At 36.9% G+C, this 20,388-nt stretch overlaps 1 protein-coding gene across 1 annotated transcript; it reads right to left on the bottom strand.

Annotated features, from left to right (window-relative positions):
* Window positions 1-653: 653 nt before the first annotated feature.
* TYW5 (tRNA-yW synthesizing protein 5) lies at window positions 654-20,305 on the bottom strand. The gene is made up of 8 exons (XM_047720682.1): window positions 20,154-20,305; window positions 15,328-15,482; window positions 10,741-10,810; window positions 7,800-7,844; window positions 6,561-6,698; window positions 4,759-4,846; window positions 4,255-4,371; window positions 654-1,206 (listed from the first exon to the last, which is right to left on the bottom strand). Exons 1-8 carry the CDS (start codon window positions 20,229-20,231, stop codon window positions 950-952), a joined length of 948 nt encoding a protein of 315 aa, XP_047576638.1. The 5' UTR covers window positions 20,232-20,305; the 3' UTR covers window positions 654-949.
* Window positions 20,306-20,388: the final 83 nt, after the last annotated feature.

Genomic DNA, 20,388 nt, shown 5'->3' on the forward strand with positions numbered 1-20,388 from the left:
ACAGATGTCTGCTTCAGTTCAGGTCACGACCCCAGGGTCCTGGGATGGAGACAAATGCCAGGCTCTCTGCTCAGCAGGGAGCCTGCTTCTCCCTCTCCCTGCTGTTCCCCCGCTTGTACCTTCTCTCTCTCCATCAAATAAAATCTTTAAAAAAATAAAAAATTTCAAAGACAAATGTAGTAGATAATGGTTGTTCACCTTTTCCCCTAATCTGAATCCTGATTTAAAAAATGATCCATGCTGTCCCCATATATACCCCATGGGCCTCAGAGGAAGAGCATTCTAAACTCCTAGAGAACCAGCTGGACTAAGGGTTATTCCATACCCTTTCCCAGTGACTGACTCAGGGATGGAGAGGTCTAAGCTCCTTTAAATCAATGAGACCCAAGGATTTGGTGGCAAATCCTGGGAAAGCTTTTGCATATTAAGAGAAGGCCCTTGGAATCCAGCCCGACTCCCCCACTGCATATAAATGAAGATGCACGTGGCTCAAACTGCTACTGGCAATCATCCCATGACCACAAGGGTAGCCAGCCTTAGGATGATGCCAGTGCTGCGGTTGAAAATGGGAGGAAAAAAACTAGGGCTCTTGGTGATACCACTGAATCACTGGATCAGAACTACTAAAGCCCCATTCTATTAGCAGACTTCTGTATAATGATTCAATACATTTTATTAAGTCATTTTCAGTTGGATTTTCAGTTATTTGCATCTGAAAGCTCAAGTGGTCCCACCAAGGATAGCAGTCTTTGAACCATAACAATCTGTATTAAATAGAAACCACATAAACACCAATTCATATTTATTTAATCTACAAATGTCAGGCTTTTCCTTCCTATTTTAACAAGGAATGAATCTTCTAAAAAATAATTTCTATGTGGTGATATTTTTCCAGTATTTGAGCTGAACTGTATTTAAAAGTTTGTATTCATGGCATCCACTTCATTATTTACTCAAAGTTTCGACTATAGGCTTTATCTTGAATGTGTAAGACCATTCGCCGTGCATAGAAGTCCCTGTATTCCTCTGGTAATTCAGCCAGTGTTTTTAAAGCTCTGTCCAAAATTTGTGCAGCTCTTGATGCTGCTGTAGGATCTTTGTTTCCATAGGTATCTGTTTTGTCATAGCATTCAGATGGAAGGTGCTTCCAAAAGATATTCACTCCCACTCCAAACTCTTCAGAAATCACGTTATGGAACCATAAAGCTGGAGAAAGTTTAAAGAAAAAAAAAAGTTAAAAATAAAACCTAGAGTAAAAAAAAACAAACCCAAAATGTCAGCGAAATATCACAAATTGCATATAGCCAATGCAAAATTCTTGTAACTAGATCCCTTCGTTAGCACACTCCCAGCTTTTAACAGAATCATTTTAACTTTTATGAATTGCCAACCAATTTAAAGTGTCAATAACACAACCCTACTTTTAAAACCTTTGGAAACAGCAATTTTTCCTTTTAACTTGAAAGACATAATAAAGTTATATTTGTTTTGTAGTTCTGTAATTTGGGGCTATGTTTTTTGTTACTTGTTTACACTTCCTGAGTCATACAACCACATTAAAAATGTTTACTTTTTGTACACAGAACATTTCAATTATTTGAGGAGTATCTTTGACCTTTTCTGCCTCAGCACAATACTTTTGTTCTCAGATGTCCCATTCAAGCTGCATTTGTTTTTTTTTTTTGTTTTTTTTTTTTAAAGATTTTATTGATTTATTCAACAGAGGAAGAGAGAGATCACAAGTAGGCAGAGAGGCAGGCAGAGAGAGAGGGGAAAGCAGGCTCCCTGCTGTGCAGAGAGCCTGATGTGGGGCTCGATCCCAGGACCCTGAGATCATGACCTGAGCTGAAGGTAGAGGCTTAACCCACTGAGCTACCCAGGCGCCCTTGCATTTGGTTTTCTAACTTGCTTAATTTTGCACTCATTGTAGCCTCCTTAGTTTTATACTTCTATTTGGAATGCAGTTATAAATATCATATTTCTTTCGGCTCCTATACAGTAAGTATATAAAACTAAAGCAAATATTTTGGTGGTGGAGAAGATGAATAAACTATCATATGATATAGCTAATTCTTCACTTCCTCTAGAACGTTTATTTCTTTGTTTTCAGTTGAGTCTAAGTGTTTTCAGACTATAGGTGCTATAGGAATATGAAAGCACCATCACAATATGACCAAGACGAAATACTAGGAATGTAAATGGGGCACCTAGGTGGCTCAGTCCGTTAAGCATCTGGTCTGCCTTCTGCTACTGTCATAATCTCAGGGTCCTGGGATGGAGCCCTGAGTGGGACTCCCTGCTCAGTGGGGAGTCTGCTTCTCCCTCTCCCTCTGCCCTCAAGCCTCAGTACTCTCTCTCAAATAAATAAATAAAATCTTAAAAAAAAATACTAGTCACGTCAAAAAATGTTTAATTTTATGAATGGGAAAAAGTAAGATTTACAAGATGCTAAATTTTAGAAACAAACTCTAAGAGTGCTCTAGGAAAAACAAAAGCTTAAAATATTTTGATTTGCAAAACTAGTTTCAAACATGGATTTAATCTTAACTATTCTTTCAGAATCTTTTCCCTCATTCAATATAACATGAAAAAAGCTAACCATTCTGTTAAATTTAAATGCCAAAGATGGGGGTTTTGCTTTTATTTCAAAATATATGCAAATGTTAAGTATTTCTGGCTTTTTTTTTTTAAGTTTTATACAGAATAAGAGAAACTGCATAGCTCTTAACCATTCTCTGAAGATATGAAACCAAAAAATTTAAGCGATACTAATGGATTTAAAGACTAGTGTGTTGACTATTTATAAAAAAATCAGAATAAGAAATTAATGTATCAAATTTTTATAGACAATCAATTATGTTAAAGACATTATATCAGGCCCCTTGGAGAATACAAAGATTGCTAAAATACAGTTCCTTATCCTCAAGCAATTTATAATATAGCCCCAAATGGGATCATCATATTTTTATTAAAACTTTTTTTCTTAATTCTGTCACTGAAAAAGAGGCATTTTTTTCCCCTAAATTTTATTTATTCATTTGAAAGAGCACAAACAAGGGGGAGAGGCAGAGGGAGGAGAGGCAGACTCCCTGCTGAACTAGAAGCCAGGTATGGGGCTCTATTCCAGGACTCTAAGATCATGACCTGAGCCGAAGGCAGATGCTTATTCCATCTGAGCCACCCAGGTGAGGTATTAATGATTAAAAATGTATTAACTTAAATATGAGAAATGTGACTATACAAACAATTTGTTAACACATTCCTTTAATCTTAATTATGGTTTTTATAATCTTAAGGTATTCACTTTTGAATAATTATAGATGTTCATTACATCACTACTAGAAATGAATACCTAGTTATTGTACAAAGAAATTAAGTGATACTAATTCAAACCCTAGAAAATAATGCACACATAAGACATCATAGGTGTTGGGATTATAACAATTTGATATTTAATAAAATCTCTAATCTGTTTTGGCTTTGAAATACACTTACCATTTCTTGGCAAATACTTAAGTGACTTAGTTCTAAAATATGCAATTTTTTTTTTTTTTAAGATTTACTTATTTATTTTAGAGAGACAGAGAGAGGGAGGGGAAAGTCTTAAGCAGACTCTGTGCTGAGTGCAGAGCCCAATGTGAGGCTTAATCTCACAACCCTGAGATCAGGACCTGAGCCAAATGAGAGTCGGACGCTTAGCCCACTGTGCCACCCAGGCATCCCAATATCCAAATATTTTAGAAATGATTAAAAAGAACAACAAAGTATAATCTTTTCCCAGTTATAAAATACCTTGTTTGATGTCATTTAACAACATAACTTAAGAGTATAATGTTATATTATAGATTGCTTTTGAAAAGCAAGATTGTTAATTTTATAAGAATTTGCTTAAGCAGGGCACCTGGGTGGCTCAGTGGGTTAAGCCTCTGCCTTCGGCTCAGGTCATGATCTCAGGTCCTGGGATCGAGCCCAGCATCGGGCTCTCTGCTTGGTGGGGAGCCTACTTTCCCCAGCCCCCGCCTGCCTCTCTCTGCCTGTTTGTGATCTCTGTCAAATAAATAAATAAAATCTTAAAAAAAAAAAGAATTTGCTCAAGCATACTTTAAACACACATACACAGCTGTATATAAAAATCAACTTGTATAGGACAGAAAACATGTAACATACACTTCTGTACTCAAAAAATCATGTAATGGATGAGTGACAGAGCATAGATTTTATAAAAAATAAATGAATGAGGTCTAGAAATCTTACCAGGAATGAATAATACATCTCCAGCTTTCAGGGAACATTCATACCTTCTAGCCTTGGAAAATAGTGGATATTTAGTTAAGTCTGGGTCATCTATATCCAGCACTTCTGATTTAGTACCTTAAAAGTTCCAAAAAAGAATAATATAGAGTAAGCAAAGTTAGCATTTCTTAAAAGGTAACCACAAATATAGACTTGAAAATGTATTCTTCTCTGTACCATTATTTATTGTATCCACAATGTAAGTACTGTTACTATTCTCCTGAAACCTAGGATGATTTTCAATGATCCATCCTTTATGACTGCTGACATTCATGTACTATAATTAAGAAAACCTGAAAATTTCATTGTTCATATAGTCTATCATTACATATGTACACATGGAGAACACAAATACTTCATTTAGAAAGAAGCCTTTAGATATTTTTCTATGAAAATAAAGAGGTTTCCCAAAAAGTGTAACTGAACAGACTAGACTTCAGAAATACAAACCTAAAAGATAAGTACCTGATAAATATAAATACTGGGCATCTCGAGGACTGAAGAGCACAACACGCTTTTTTCCTGTCACTTGTATTAAGAAGTTATCCATGACCTGAAGGACAATAAGAACTTACGGAGAAGCAATATCTAAAATTTAAATAAACAGAACCAATGGTATATTCCAAACAGTTAAATGTTAATCCTAGAGACTTGACTCACATTATCTAAAACACTTATACTAATATTCTAACAATGCAAACATTTGTACTGTAAATACAGCTGTACCTTTATTAAGGATGTTCCTGCAGCACCGCCTTAAAATGGAAAAGCCTGGCAAGCCATCAGGAAATCTGAGCACTATTTGCCCCTGCCCCACCACTCTGACACGGAGGGCTCTCCTTGGTTAGTTCATACTTATCTATCAAGGAATGCTGTATAGCCAATATCAGGCAACAGACTGAAAGCACTTGGGAAATAACTACCTTTTCCCAAGGTAGTTAGACCTTGGGAAAACAACACAAGGTAACTGCTGTAATCAACCCTTAAGTTAAAACTCTTTAAATATATATGGGCAACCATAATTTATTTGCAGGCATCTTCATTTCTAAATTATTTCTATAGGATTATAACCTGGCAAATTTTCTTGATGTACTTATTAATGGAGTAATCTTTAACTATTTCTGCACTTTGTGGAAAATGTTAAAAGGCAGAGATATGTAATTCTCAGCCAAGGAATTAAAATACATACTAAGCAAGATATATTCATAATTATTTACATATCACTTCTACCTAAGCAATTTTCAATACTAACCCTTTTCTTATGTAAACCTTAACTACATAACAAGCATTCCTTTGACTTATTTTTAATGTAAGAAAAGCTGTATAGAATTCTATTATAAATCTAGATAAAAGTGATACTAGTTAAAATTTAAGTCACACAATACAATTAAAAATTTAAGTTACCACATCAGTTTTTCACTATATCATTTATGTAAAACCTTTAAAAAAATAAGAATTTATGTTTATCTCATTTAATTAGTTATGATGTTAAAATCCTCCCAAGGGGTCCTCTGCTGAATTATAACATAAAACTTAATATAGCTTGATTTAGAGTTTTTTAAAAAATTATCTTTAGAAACCTATTAGGTATTGCTTTAGCTTCCTATATTTCTCTACCCAATACCAAACCATACACAATATTATACTTTTAACGTGTTTATAATATTTATATGCATATATTTAAGCAAGTAAAATTATAATACCATAGAGTAAATGATCAGGGGCAATATTCTATACATCTTCCTGCTCAACAAATACAGTGTACATTTCACATTCTCAAGGGATGTATAATCTAAGGCCATCAGAAATCCCCGAATTCTTATACCTGGAAATGGCTCTCCACAAACTTCTGCTTTCTCTTGAGTAACAGTTCCATCTAGTTATGTCTATCATTTCCACATCCTCATTGTCACAACCTTACTGCTTTTTCCACTTGTACAACTTTCCCCCTCATCTGATGGCCATTTTTCACATACTCAAAATCCGCTTCATAAAACTTAACACACACACACACACGCACAAAATATAATAAATCAAGAACACTATCACAGAGCAATGCAAATGTGAGACACTAACTAGGCTATGGCATTAAATAATTTATTCCCATATCACCAACTTGCAGAGCCCCTGTTTTCAAATCTCATGTTTCAGCAAGTTATGTCTGCAAGATCTTTAGGGTAATCTACAGAAAGTTGAAACTGTAAATGCTATGTCTCTAAAGACTAAATATCTACTGTAGCTTCAGATTTCTCATTAATGTAGCATACATCATAGTGGGTCCAAAGTTGTAATCCTGGTGAGCTAATTCGAAAAACACTGGAGAAGAACTGCTCCTCCTTGAAAAATTTTGGAAACTTAATATCTCCTTCCAGCAAAGGAAACTGCTTTCTGATATCTGCAACATCCTGCATTGAGAGAAACATGGTAAGAATTTTAACAATAATTGCAATTTTAATGTTAATAATAAATGCAATATTTATGTAATGCTTGTTTTATCTCAGACTGCCATCAGATCCCATGGTATTAAGGAGGAATGGGGTAAAATTCTGTTCACTGCTGTAAAATACTAGTAAGGGACCACAGTCAACACATGAGCTTTCAAATGAAGGAATAACAGACCAAGTAGCAGGCTGCAGACTCAACACCATCAGGACCGTTAAGCTTAACATGCTTCATTAATAGGTTCTTCCTATTTAGACAACAATCATACACTTGCCATCTACTCCAATAACAAGGATTTAAAATTTAGCAGTCAACAATCTGAACGTTATCAACTATGTTAAACCTGTGGATTTTACCGAGGGAAGAGGCTAAAAGAAGTTAAAGAACTAAATGGAGACAGAGAAAGGAAAAAACAGAATCTCACTTAATCATTTTAGGGACCATTCCCTAACACCGCACCATATTAATATGACTCTGAATACATGTCAAAGCTTGTATTAGTAAATTATCCAGTATTTTAATAATTAATTTAGATTATATTTTATTAGCTGAATGGCTATCTGTAAAATATAGTAGAAAGGATTTTTTGTGTTGAGACTAGAGGAGATGACTTTAAACACTAAGATACTATGGTCCTACTTAAAAACTAATCAACTTTTAATAATTTTACTTCTTTTCTTCTTTTAAAGATTCACTTATTTATTTTAGAGAGCGCGTGAGCATACACGCATGCAAGCAGGGGAGGGGCAGAGGAAGGGCAGAGAGAGAGGGAAAATCTTCAAGCAGACTCACTGCAGAGTGCAGAGCCTGACTCAGGGCTTGATCCCAGGACCCTGAGATCATAACCTGAGTCAAAATCAAGAATTGGCCACTCAGCTGACTGAACTACTCAGGCACCTGCTAATAACTTTACTTCTTATTCAGGGGCAGAAATCATTGAGAAAAGAATGGGAAAAAGAAGAAACGGATCATATGTCAGGCAATAAGTATAAAAACCACAGTGCCAGTTTAAATATACACATCCATTAGGTTATAAGCCTTTGTTTTACATTCAGAATTCTTACCTTTCTAGGGTCTTCCCCAAGCGACCGTAGGTAGTACTTCTCATCCTTAAACACCCGAAAGAAAAGTAACATAAATATTCATGTAAAAATAATAGAAAGTAAAGATAGAGGAAATGAGTTTTTGAAACAGTTCCGTCTTCTTACCCTTTCTACTAATGCTCTCTGGTGGCCATATGAAGAAATGTCTTTATAGGCTGTGTGGAATAATGACTGGATCCATAAAATATTACATAAATATGAAAGGCAACACACACCTACTATATCTAAAACGCAATGCTTAATTTGCACTTTAAATTATTTAGACTCTTAACAGCAAGTCTTAAAAGAATTCTCATTTGTAAAACATACATGATCTCAAGGTATTGTTGAGGTCAATAACAAACTTGTTAATATAATGCAAATGTAGAATAGATGATAAATAAGATAATTATACTTTCAGTAATACATTTTTTTAAAAATCTGGAACACTGCATTTTACCAAATTAAGCCTACCATGGACATATAAATTCTCAAGCCAAATCCTTTACAGTCTGCTCATGTATGAATTAGAAATATGTCATTTCAAAAAAAAAAAAGTCATTTCAGAGTAGTACATTTATGTTGATACTTGAATTGAAAAAACTGCCCATTGACCTTCACTGAGTAGTTATAAGAGGGAACTGTTTGAATTCTAAAGCACTACTGTTGTTTGCATTTCCTCTAAGAAACAGGAGAACTGAGATGCTGGGTCAAGCACAAGGGCAATCCAACTCAAGAATTCTGCCTCTTTTATACCTACACTGACCACTATAACACAACATTCAAAAATCCATGTTATTTACTTTAACAACATATTATAAATCTATGACCAAAAATTTAACTCTATTCTCAGATCCAGTGTTTTTCTATTTTTAAGCAGTACCAGATAATTTCTATAAATTCATTATTGGCTAAATAGGTTTCAAAGTATGTTCTTCAAAATTCTAAAAGTTTTCTACCAGTTCTAACGTTTCAGGATTGGAAAAAAAAAAAAAAAAGACTCATGAGGTGCACTGCTCAGAACCCCTTCAAGAAAGAATTCATCGCTAGCTGCGAAGAGTGTGATTATCTTCTGGCTGCCAGCTCTTAATTCTTCCAGGTCCACCTCAGCCTTTCAAGAGCCTTTCAAGGCTCTTCTTGGGGCAGCCCCAACCGCTGACTGAGCAAGACGTGAAAGGCTTAGACACTGCCACCCACACGAGACTCCTCTAACAGGCAGCCTTTGCTTAGGAGTTCCAGCATGAGCTGGCAGAGTCCATCAATCTCGGTCACCGTCTGACGGCTTCCCCCTACCCAATCCCCCCCTTTCCTTTCAGAGGTATTATTCTCCAACAAACCTATCGGCACTAATTCCATCTTAACACCTGCTTCCTGGAAGACTGAACTGACAGTCTATGTTGATCTTACTGACATACTTCCATCATTTTAAGATGTAAATATACATGTACAGTCAGCTGCCCCTTGGAACTTTCCTGTCCAAGGGTAATGTAATGAGCAGCACAGATTTAAAGAGCCATGAGATGTCAAGTGAAGTAAAAGAAACAAGAGACACAAGATAAAGGATTTATGTCTAAAGATTATGGAAAGTATATAAAAGAATATACACTGTTAGTTCAGGTATCCGCTTAACTGATTCCATTAACTCTGTGAGTTAATGGAATCAGTTTCAGGAGACAATCTAATCATACCACAGAATCACATCTTCGTGGTCATCTAGTGTAACCACTACCTGTTGAGACAACTATGAGCAGGCAGCACCTGTCACTACCAAACTGGCCACCAGCCCAGCTGGCTCAAACGCAGACAACAGCTTTATTCAAAGCTTGAAAAGCAGTTCATTTTTAAAATGTGCTTTTGAGATAACAATGAATCTTTAAAATATATATATATATATATATATATATATATATATAAGCCTCAATGGTTTTTTTTGTTTTTGTTTTTTAAAGATTTTATTTATTTATTTGACAGGCAGAGATCACAAGTAGGCAGAAAGGCAGGCAGAGAGAGAGAGGGGGAAGCAGGCTCTCCGCTGAGCAGAGAGCCCAACGCGGGGCTCGATCCCAGGACCCCAGGATCGTGACCTGAGCTGAAGGCAGAGGCTTTAACCCACTGAGCCACCCAGGCGCCCCAAGCCTCAATGTTTTATCTCAAGCTATTTAAATTGAATTATTTAAAACTGGATTATAATGTAAATAAATAGAATTCTTCTGCATTTAATCCTGAACAAATATTATAACAAATACAACAGAAGTCACATTGATAATAACAATAATAAAATATAAAAGTAGTCTGATGGTCAATAAGATATGAAAATCAAGTTCTTTGGCATTTGAACTTTGCACATCAGACCAAAGCATTTTCTTTCCTTTTTTTTTTTTTTTTTTTTTTTTTTTTTAACGGCGAGAGTGCACAAGCAGGGGAGCAACAGGCAGAGGTAGAGAAGAAGCAGGCTCCTTGCTGAGTAGGGAGCTCAATGCAAGTCTCAATCCCAGGACCCCAGGATCGTGACCTGAGCCGAAGGCCGCCACTTAACTGACTGAGCCACCCGCGCGCCCCAGAACAAAGCATATTCAAAGAAAGTATGATTAATCGCTAACATTTAGGGAGTAGTTTCTACATGTCAGGCATTGTGCTAAGTACTCTACAGATTTTATTTAACTGTCACAGAAACCTTATTAAATAGGTACTTTAACTGTTCCCATTTTATAGGTGAGTATACTGAGGTACAGAAAAATAATTTGGCCAAGGTTTGAGATCTAATAAATAGCAAGACTAGATCTACTGGCATACAAAACCAAACCTTAAAAATAGCTCTCAGAGAAGGCTACAGCTCTTTTATATCTAATACTCTTGTATAAGAAAATCCACCTAATATGTACATATTAATGTTTTCTAAAGAAAATAGGTTCAAATCAGTTACCTCTGAAATAAAGAATTCTTCATGCTTTTCTTCAGCTGCCCTCTGAACCAACTTATCAAAAGGTAAAGTTCTGAAATAAAGACAAAGAAGCCTTGGACTCAATAAATCAACTAGTAAATACCCTTATCACTATACATATAGGCTTGTCGCAGTTGTATATGTTTTGCTGTTTTATAATGGCTGTCATTTTATCATAACCTATTATGTGGGATTCTAAATTTTCAAAATTCTTTTAGGTCCTTTCTATTTGTCCTAGATTGTCTAAAATTACAATTTTATCATAGCCTATTATGTGGAATTCTAAATTTTAAAAATTCATTTAGGTCCTTTCTATTTGACCTAGATTGTCTAAAATTACAATTTCAAAAATTAAGGACTTTTAAATCTATGCGACAGATGAATCCTTCTTATGTCAATACTCTCCTATTCCAAGTTACTGTTAGAAAAATATTTCTGTGGTATCCGGTTACCTCTGGATATACACAAACTTTCAAATGTGCTACTTCAAGTGTCATGGCAAAACAAGTCTTGTGACTGTGGAATGGGACAAACTACCAAGCGCCCCTTTGGAAGAGACCCCAGGCAAATGGTCCAGAGAGATCAAGTCCTCACTCTCTCACTCATCTTCCTGCCTTTTGGCACTACCAGTGGAAACAGAAGCTCACAGCACTGCTCTCACTCTCCTTCACCACTCTGTCATTTGAAGTCTTAGGAATACCTCAAAGAGAATTCAGGGAAGTGACCAAGTTTTATTCTTCTTCATTATTTCTGTTCAAATGGCTATCTCCCTCCCTTGTGGTAAACAGGGCTGAACATCACATAAGCAGTCATTTCCTTTTATGTCACTCTTGAGCCTGGAGGGCTACCATTTTTCTGGTTCCCATCCTGTCCCTTCACCATCCTAGAAGCAAAAGTACGGACCCTGACATGAAGTTGGTAATAGTAACATCAAAACAATGACCTCCTAAAAAGCATCTGGGTCAAAAGCCTCTCCCCCTAAGCCTCACTGCACTCCAGCCTCCAAACCTCTGATTAAGAGTAGAAGTCTTTTCTCTTTTTTTTCTTTTTCTTTTCACTCTTACCACCAAGTATCTTTCCACTTGAACTCTGTACTGAGGAAGTGGGGAGAAAAGGTTAGCAAAAACCCTTTCTCCTCTGTAAGAAGATGACCTTGGGCTTACCTTTTCCTAGCAATGCTTTTGTAGAAACCTGCTGGGTTAAGATAAATGTAGAGTGTCACCTGTGATATCAGTTAACATTGTTTGTTGTAAAAAATGACCCCTGATAGATGAACTATGTCTAAACTGAAAGGCTGATGCGTGGATTATAACTATTTGTTAAGAAGGGAAAGATACGGCTTCCCTGTGTGGTGTAACTCTTGTCATTGAGTTTCTCCCTTGGAGGAACCTAGAAACTAAATTTCATGGGCCATTTCATGTCATTGGTTTCTATGGACTAGGTGGCTTAATTTAGCCAAGGTGTTTCTATACCCATCTTTATAGTCATGTTCCCTTGCAAGTAAGCTGTCACTTGGTGAACCAAAAAAATGGCTCCTGGATTGGTATAAGGACTCCCACTGATACTATACTGCTAGAATGTGGATTCCTGTGTAAAGCTAATTGAATCTGTTGCCAGATTATGGACTAGTGGGTCCTGTGGGCATGAATGTCAATCTGAACTTGAGGACACTGCTGATGATTATGTGTAAGAGTGAGCACTACAAGAGAGAAGAAAGGAGTCTGCCACCTGAAGACCAATTTGCTCCTACAGTTTCTAGTTAATTATATCAACAAATTTACTTGGCATCCTCCTATGCAATGTTTTCCATCTCTTACCTCATCACAAACCCTTCATTCCTACTAAAGCAACTCTGAAGAGTTTGGGGAAAATATGGAAGCCTCTCCGGTCCAGAGATATCCCTTATTTGGTGCAGTTGCCTCGGCTTATCTTTGTACTAGATACTATTTGAAAACTCTAAAGTGTTTCAAGACCTTTCTAAGAACAGGGCAGATAAGAGTAACTCAACCCAGAGAAGCAGAACTTGAGTGCTCTCAGCAGTTTTTTCCCTTGGGTAATGGCGCCTGTCAGAGCTGTAGAAGCAAAGCTAAGAGAAGAGGAAATGAGGTAGGAATTAGGAATTCCTTAGACTCAAGGATTTAATCTATCCCATGCATGTTTCAAAAAGAAGGACATTTGCCATGTAAGTTCCATCCATCTGGACTGGTAAACAGACCAGTAAGAGAGGTAGTATCAAAGAAGGGGTTAGGATCATGGGTTCTATGGAGTCAGGCTAATTTGGGTACAAATTTGGTTCCATTATTTCAAGCCGTATGGTCTTGGGTAAGTTACTTAATGTTTTTAAGCCTCCATTTTCTCGATTGTATAATTATTGAAAACAAAACAAAACAAACAAAAAACTACCTCACAGACTTTCTAAATTAAATGACTAATATATGATCTAGGATGCACGGCACAGTACTTGGTAAATAGTAAGCGCTCAGTAAAGGACAAGTGGTGGGGTTAATAACAATGGTAATATACCCTTCAGCAGGACAAAAGTAGTTACCAACATTAAGGAAAAGAAAAAAAAATCTCACACTGTCCTGTTTCTCATTTGCAAAGGCTGCTTTGCAAAATCAAGATCAGGATTAATAAAAGTATAAATAATAAGAGCAGGATGATGAAAGGGATTAGATGATGTGATAGACAGAAGCAATTAAAGCTGTAAGAGTCAAACTGATTTATTTCTTTAGATCTATGACCTAAATACTAATACCAACAGTATTCTTACTGCACAATACTCTCACGCATAGTACCCCGGTTCTGAGAGCCACCAAGAAGAAAGAAGTAAAAGCTAAGACCTGGAAATGTATTGCTCTTCAAATATTTAAGTAAGCAGAAATGCAACCTGGAACTAAAGTGATAACAATGATTTATGTGTGTAGGAGGATTTCTTCCTTCTAGACCCTTTCTGACCTAGATGCCTCCCTTCTTTCCTACTCCCTGGTAACTGCCAACAATGACTAAATCTATTTTTTTTCTTGCACTAAGAAAATAATCTTGCAACTCTTCAGTAGCTCCAGTGAAAGGCTTGAAGAAAGCTGGGATAGGAACTATTACATAATATATGTGATTCAAAAACAAGTTTTGAAAAGTTTATGGAACATGACAAAACAGCAAAGCAATTCAAGATGAAGTTTCAATACCCATTTGTTATGGCTTTGGACTCTCTGGAAAATAAACATCATTAACTGCTGGCTTAAAAATGTTCACCATTCCAGCACTTTCTTCCACCTTTTTGATTTAATAAAAAATGAAAAGTTCTTACACTTAGAAAAACTTAACGGCAATTAAATTCAATTCACGGCCTATTAAAAACCAAAACTATAATGGTGAATATTCAAAGGATCAAAAACTAAGAAATACTTTGGCAAGCTGCTATATGAGCCTGGAAAACTCTAATGAGAAAGGAATGGCTCTGGACATTAGAAGCTCTGTTTAACTCATCTCTAAACTCTGGAACGAACAGTGAGAACCACCTTTCTTTAAAAATCACTCTTTTGTGAACTACATGGTTTTTCAATAGACTGAATTTGCTGGAAACTGCACATGCCCAGAATATAATTTGTTTTTTAGCATTTTTAATGAAACATGGGAATAAATAACGTATTTATAAGATTACAACATTTAAAACTTTCAAGTTTGGACATTCAGCAGTGTTTAACTATCTTTTTTACTTTTAAGACATCCCAACGCATAAAATGACAACCACAAGGGAAATTAAAAGTATTAAAGGTTATTTTGTCAAAAGAGAAAATTTAGTGTGATTTTTTTTTTCAAAGCTTTGAAGTTGATGAAAAACTGTATCAAACATAACAACTACCTGTCCTTTATTTCTGAAGAGGGCAGAAAAAGAAAACATGGCTTATGTATCTGTCACAATTATGAATTAGAAAATGTTCTAAAAATAAGAGCATTAAAAATCAGAATATGTTATGAGGGAAAACTTTAAAGTTCATTACTCTATAACAATTACTAATGAGGTCAGATCTATTAATTAATGAAGCAGGAGTGAGGATAGCACACCCAATGTTAGAGGCACGCTAACTCCAGTTACAGAAATCCAGTTCCTTCCATAGCTCCAGAAGCTATAAGCCAAATACCCTATTTGAAAAAAATGGTCTTTGAAAATGTCTTTCTATAACTGTGTGAGCTCAGAATTCGTGTCTTTTTTTTTTTTTTTTTTTAAATTTGACAGAGAGATCACAAGCAGGCAGAGAGGCAGGCAGAGAGAGAGGAGGAAGCAGGCTCCCCGAGAGAGCAGAGAGCCCGATGTGGGGCTCGATCCCAGGACTCCAAGATCATGACCTGAGCCGAAGGCAGCGGCTTAACCCACTGAGCCACCCAGGCGCCCCAGAATTCGTGTCTTTTAAAAGCTATTCTTTAAAATTACAAAGCTATTCTGTGACGATATCAAGGTAGCCAAAAGGGGAAATGCCATACAGTCTTTGTAAAATAACACAAAAATATCTGCAAGGTTCAAAATAAGTTACTTGTCGTCCCAGAGTAAACCTCAGAAGAAAATACCTATACACAAAGTTCTTACTAATGAAGTCCATCTGGGCAACCGCGGCGACATGAATCTTTACTTCTTTTCTCCCTCCAACCTGGCTCAGGTAATCCACTGTCCATTTGCTTGTACATGCCCCCAAGTCAATTCCTTCCAACACCAGGGGTTTTCTCTGTAAGTGGGGAACAGCATACAACAAAAAATTAGGGAAAATGAACAATATATCCGGAATTGTATTTATATTATATTATATATTAATTATATTATTTGGCCATAGAAGGACAAAAACAATTAAGAAATTATTCTTGGTCCTAAAACACTCAAACTCACACCTTTCGACAATGCATGCTATAGAGCAGGAGAAGAGCAATGTAATAAACTTGGAATGAAACTTTAACATTAGGAAAACTAAATGAAACAGCAGTACCATCAGTAGCTGAGAACCAGAAATCTGAACATGATTTAAAGCATTTCAGGGTAGCTGGGTGCCTCAGTCGGCTGAGCATCTGACTAGTGGTTTCAGCTCAGGTCATAATCTCATGGGTCATGGGACTGAGGCCCACGTCTGGGCTCAAGTGCTCAAGGGGGAGTCTGCTCAAGATTCTCTTTCTCCCTCTGCTCTCCCCACCCTCACACTTACTCTGTCTCTCTCAATTCAGTCAACCTTAAAAAAAAAAAAGGCATTTTCACAAGTGTTATTTATGACAAAATATAAATAATGATTAAAATTTGTATTTTATAGTCAAATACTGTTCGTAATTTTTTATTTTGATACTATTTCAAAGTTGTGGAAAGTTGCAAGAATCCCCATATACCCTTTACTCTGGTTCACCAACTGTTAATTTAACATTTGCCCCATTTACTTTATAATTTGCTCTCACCCTCACTATGTGTGCATAGAGAGGAACATAGTACTAAAAATAATTAAATTTTTTCTTAACTACTTCTAAGTTGCAGACATACTCCTTTATCTCCAAAAACTGAAGTATATTTCCTGGAAAAAAAAGACCTTTTCTTACATAGCCACAGAGTAATTATCAAAATTACATTTAGCACTGATGTAATACTACAACTTCACAGTCCATATCCAAATTTTCCTAACTATCCTAATATTATTCCTTATAGTGTTTTTCCCCCTATTTCTGAGATACCACATTGCATTTAGTTGCCATGTCTCAATCTGAACAGTTCCTCAGCCGCCTTCTTCCATGATCTTGATGTTTTTGAAAAATATAGACCAGTTATTTTGTAGGATGTCCTTCAATTTCGGTTTATCTGATGTTTTTTCATGATTGGATTCAGGTTATGCATTTTCATTTTTATTTATTTTCCCCAAAGATTTTATTTATTTATTCGACAGAGAGAGAGACAGCGAGAGAGGGAATACAAGCAGGGGGAGTGGGAAAGGGAGAAGCAGGCTTCCTGCCAAGCAGGGAGCCTGATGCGGGGCTCAATCCCAGGACCCTGGGATCATGACCTGAGCTGAAGGCACACGCTTAACCACTGAGCCACCCAGATGCCCCTGGGTAATGCATTTTTAGAAGGAATGTACCACAAGAAGCAATGTTGTATCCATCTCAGTGTAACACATCAGGTAGCACACGATATTTTGCCCTATTATTTATGGTATTAATTTTGATCAACTGGTAATTCATTCCTGAATTAAGTATTGTTATGATGAAGGCAAAAATTATGATTTTTAAAAACTCCATCATCATCTACATTAATTGGCTAACATCAAAACGAACTAATTTATCTCCACCTATTAATTTTATTCACTTGGTTATAATCTACTGATATAATTTTGATGCTCGAATTATCTTATATTTGGCCAGGAGGATCCAAATCAAGCTGGCTCTTGTGACTTTTTACCTTAACACTTCCTTATTTTATAGCAAAAAAACCCCACAATCCAGAATCCTTTTATATTCTTTCATTCCCAGCCCCACAGTCATTTCTTCAAGCAGCTCTGGTTTCTTTTAAAGGGAATGCTACTTAGAAACCATGATCTGGGTGTTAGAGGTGTTCATTGCTACTGAGGTTATCATTACTACCAGGCCTTCTCAGTGGACAGAGCTAGGAAATATGTGCAAGTCTGTATACTCATTCCCCCTTTTCCCAAATATGCGTGCGTGTGCATGAGCACGGCCCCTCACCCCACCTATGTATTTATATGTATCATATAGCTACCATATCTATTTATCTCTCTCTCCAAGCACACATATATACTACACACACACACACACACACACACACACACACACACAATGGATATACGTATGAATGAACCATAATACCTCTAATACTGATACCTCAATTCCGATCTTATATCACAAGACTCATCTTAATTTTTGCTTATATATTTGTAACCCTTTTCTCTTAACAATGAGAAACCTCACTCCTATCAATGATTCATCTTTAATTAATTAAATTGCATAAATTCACAGTAAGTACTTTTAGAATTGCTAAGTCACGCCACTATAAAAAGCAAGTCTATTAATTAGAGCTCAGTGTTTGTTTAATATGTTTGTTTAATATGTAAAAGTGACTTGGGTTTCTTATCTTCCTCCGAGTTTTGGGTTTTTCAATCATCCTTACCCTTGCTAATTTTATTATTACTATTACTTTAGAAGGTAAAACATTAATGGGATCCCAAAAGTTGAAACTATACAAAAGGGTCACCACAGCCACATTCTTCTATCCCATATTCACTCACCCACTGTAGTTAACCAGTCTCATTTCCAGCTTATCATTCCTGTTTTTTTGTTTTTTGTTTTTTTTTCAAAGAGACAAAAAACATATATACTTCTTTGTTTCCCCTTGTTTCACAAAAAGGTGACATGTTACATATTTTCTTTTGCAATTTCATTTTTTAATTTAAAAACATACACTGGAAATCACTGCTATCAGTTCAGCTAATCTCCCTCATTCTTTTTTACAGCTTTGTATACCATGTGTAATGAGTAATCAATCACTCTCCTACGCATAGTTTTTTTTTAGGTTATTTGCAATAATCATCAAAGTAAACTCCTAAAAGGATGGCTGGATCATAAACATATACAGTTTCATTAGATATACCAAATTCCCCTCCACAAGGGTTGTGCCACTTGGCATAAAGTGTGAGAGTGCCAGTTCCTTCACAGCCTCACCAAGAGTAGTATTACTAAAAATCAGCCTTTTGATTTTTTGCCAATGATGGATAAGAAATGGCACATCAGTGTGGCCTGAAATTCTCTTATTAGGAAAGTTGAACATCTTTTCATGTTTATAGGCCATTTGATTTTTTTTTTTTTTTTTTGTCGACTGCTCACATTTTATCAGATTTTTGGCCTTTCACACCCCACCCTGTATTTTTAAAAAGTTCTTAAATACACGGGCTTTTATGGCCCTTTTATGAAACATGTTGTCAATATTTTTTCCCAGCTTGTATTTTACGTATTCAAATGTTAGTCTTTTACTACATCTGAATTTTCATAGTTAGAAAGCCCTTTCACAGGCCCACAATATAGAAGAATTTACCCGTGTTTTCTTCTAGTACTGTGTAGTTTTTTTTATATTTGTATCTGTGATCCATTTAGAGATTACTCTTGCATATGGTGTCAGATATAAATCTAATTTTATCATTTTTTCAATGACAATCCAGTTGCCCCAGCATCATTCATTTAAAAATTCCTCTGCTCCAGTGATTGTGAACATCTCACGTTCATCACATACTTAAATCTTTATTTCTGGATATATGTAGATCTCCAGACTTTTGGTTTTATTTCTCTGGTCTATCTACTCATGCACGTATTATCACACTGTTAATTATTAAAACATGTTAAAAATATGAAGACTATGTCCCCTCGTAGATTTTCTTTAGTGTTTCGGAGTAGACAGATCTTGTTTTCCCATTTCATTAATTTCTAATTTTGCTACATTGTGACAAGAGTGTTGTCTGCAATTTTCCAGTTTATGAAACTCTGTGATGCAACAACAGACCATCCAGCATTAGATCCACAAATAAATGAAGGCTTAGATCCTCTCTGTAGGTTGCCAACTCCTGAAAGAAAAAACTTCATTCCTGCTTCTTTAATACTGAGAACTGTACTCTTACTTGTAAATATCAAGTAAAATTGCGGGGAGAGAGGAGAGATCAACCGTAAGCATACCAACTATATCCTTGTGGATTATTTTTTCTTTAAATACCTGCTGGGCTATTTAGTCTCAGTTTCTCTCAAGTATGGGTTCCCTTACAAAGCAGTGCAAGGAGAAAGATTTCCCTTTAATATTTTCCTCTTGAGTTTTCTCGAAAAGAACAAAGGTTCGAATTGCACATATAAGAGCTTCCAGTGCCTGAACTAGAACCCAGGTTAGTTAGAATCCAAGACAGGTGGAAGTTTCCTGAGGGATTCCCACTGCTCCCCCTTTAGCTCAGGGCAGTGAAAAATTGCTCTTCTGAATCCAACAACTGGAAGAGCCCAACAGGCACCTTTTGCGCCACCAGCGGGGCGGTGAAACCTCCTCTAAACTTCAGGAAACCCGAAACAAGATGGGTGGGGGTGGGGAAGCTCCCTTCGTTGCCATGGTAACGGAAAGAGCGTCATAGAGTCCCAGAGAGGCCACTCTTCGCAGTGAGCAAGCCGCTTCTCGCACTCAGGTCTCCGCTGTCATCCTGCTCCCCACAAACGTGGAGCTGTTCTCTCTGGAAAACTCAGCAGATGAGCCATTCGTCACCCCCCATGCGCCCTCTCCCCTAGCCACAGAGCCAACCAACCTTCCTCAGCCGCCCGCTGCCTCCTCCCCATACTCTGGGTCTCAAGAAACCAACCTGGAGCCGCCCAGGTGGTAGAGAGGGGCTCACCTGTGGGTAGAGGTGCTGCACGAACTGTTCCTGCGAAACGCCCTCAAGCCGAGGCACCGGGATACTCTGCCAGGCCATGGTGGCTCACGCCAGTCCTCTTCCACGTCCTGGAAACCCTGGCCTGACGCGTCCTCAGAATACCGTCCGCCCGGAAACACGAGCCGGAGAGAAAAGGCCCGTGGCAGCGGCGGACGCGCGAGCGTGGCCGGTCGGAGAGCGAGACTGGGGGCTAAAA

Source organism: Lutra lutra, chromosome 3 (genome assembly GCF_902655055.1).
Source record: "Lutra lutra chromosome 3, mLutLut1.2, whole genome shotgun sequence".
Lineage (NCBI taxonomy): Eukaryota > Metazoa > Chordata > Mammalia > Carnivora > Mustelidae > Lutra > Lutra lutra.

Coding starts and splice junctions, on each gene's coding strand:
- TYW5 (XM_047720682.1), bottom strand. CDS start 20,231: ATGGCCTGGCAGAGTATCCCGGTGCCTCGGCTTGAGGGCGTTTCGCAG. Junction 7,845..10,740: donor AAGAATTCTTTATTTCAGAG/GTAACTGATTTG, acceptor CGGGTGTTTAAG/GATGAGAAGTACTACCTACG. Junction 4,372..4,758: donor CCAGTATTTATATTTATCAG/GTACTTATCTTT, acceptor GGAACTTTTAAG/GTACTAAATCAGAAGTGCTG.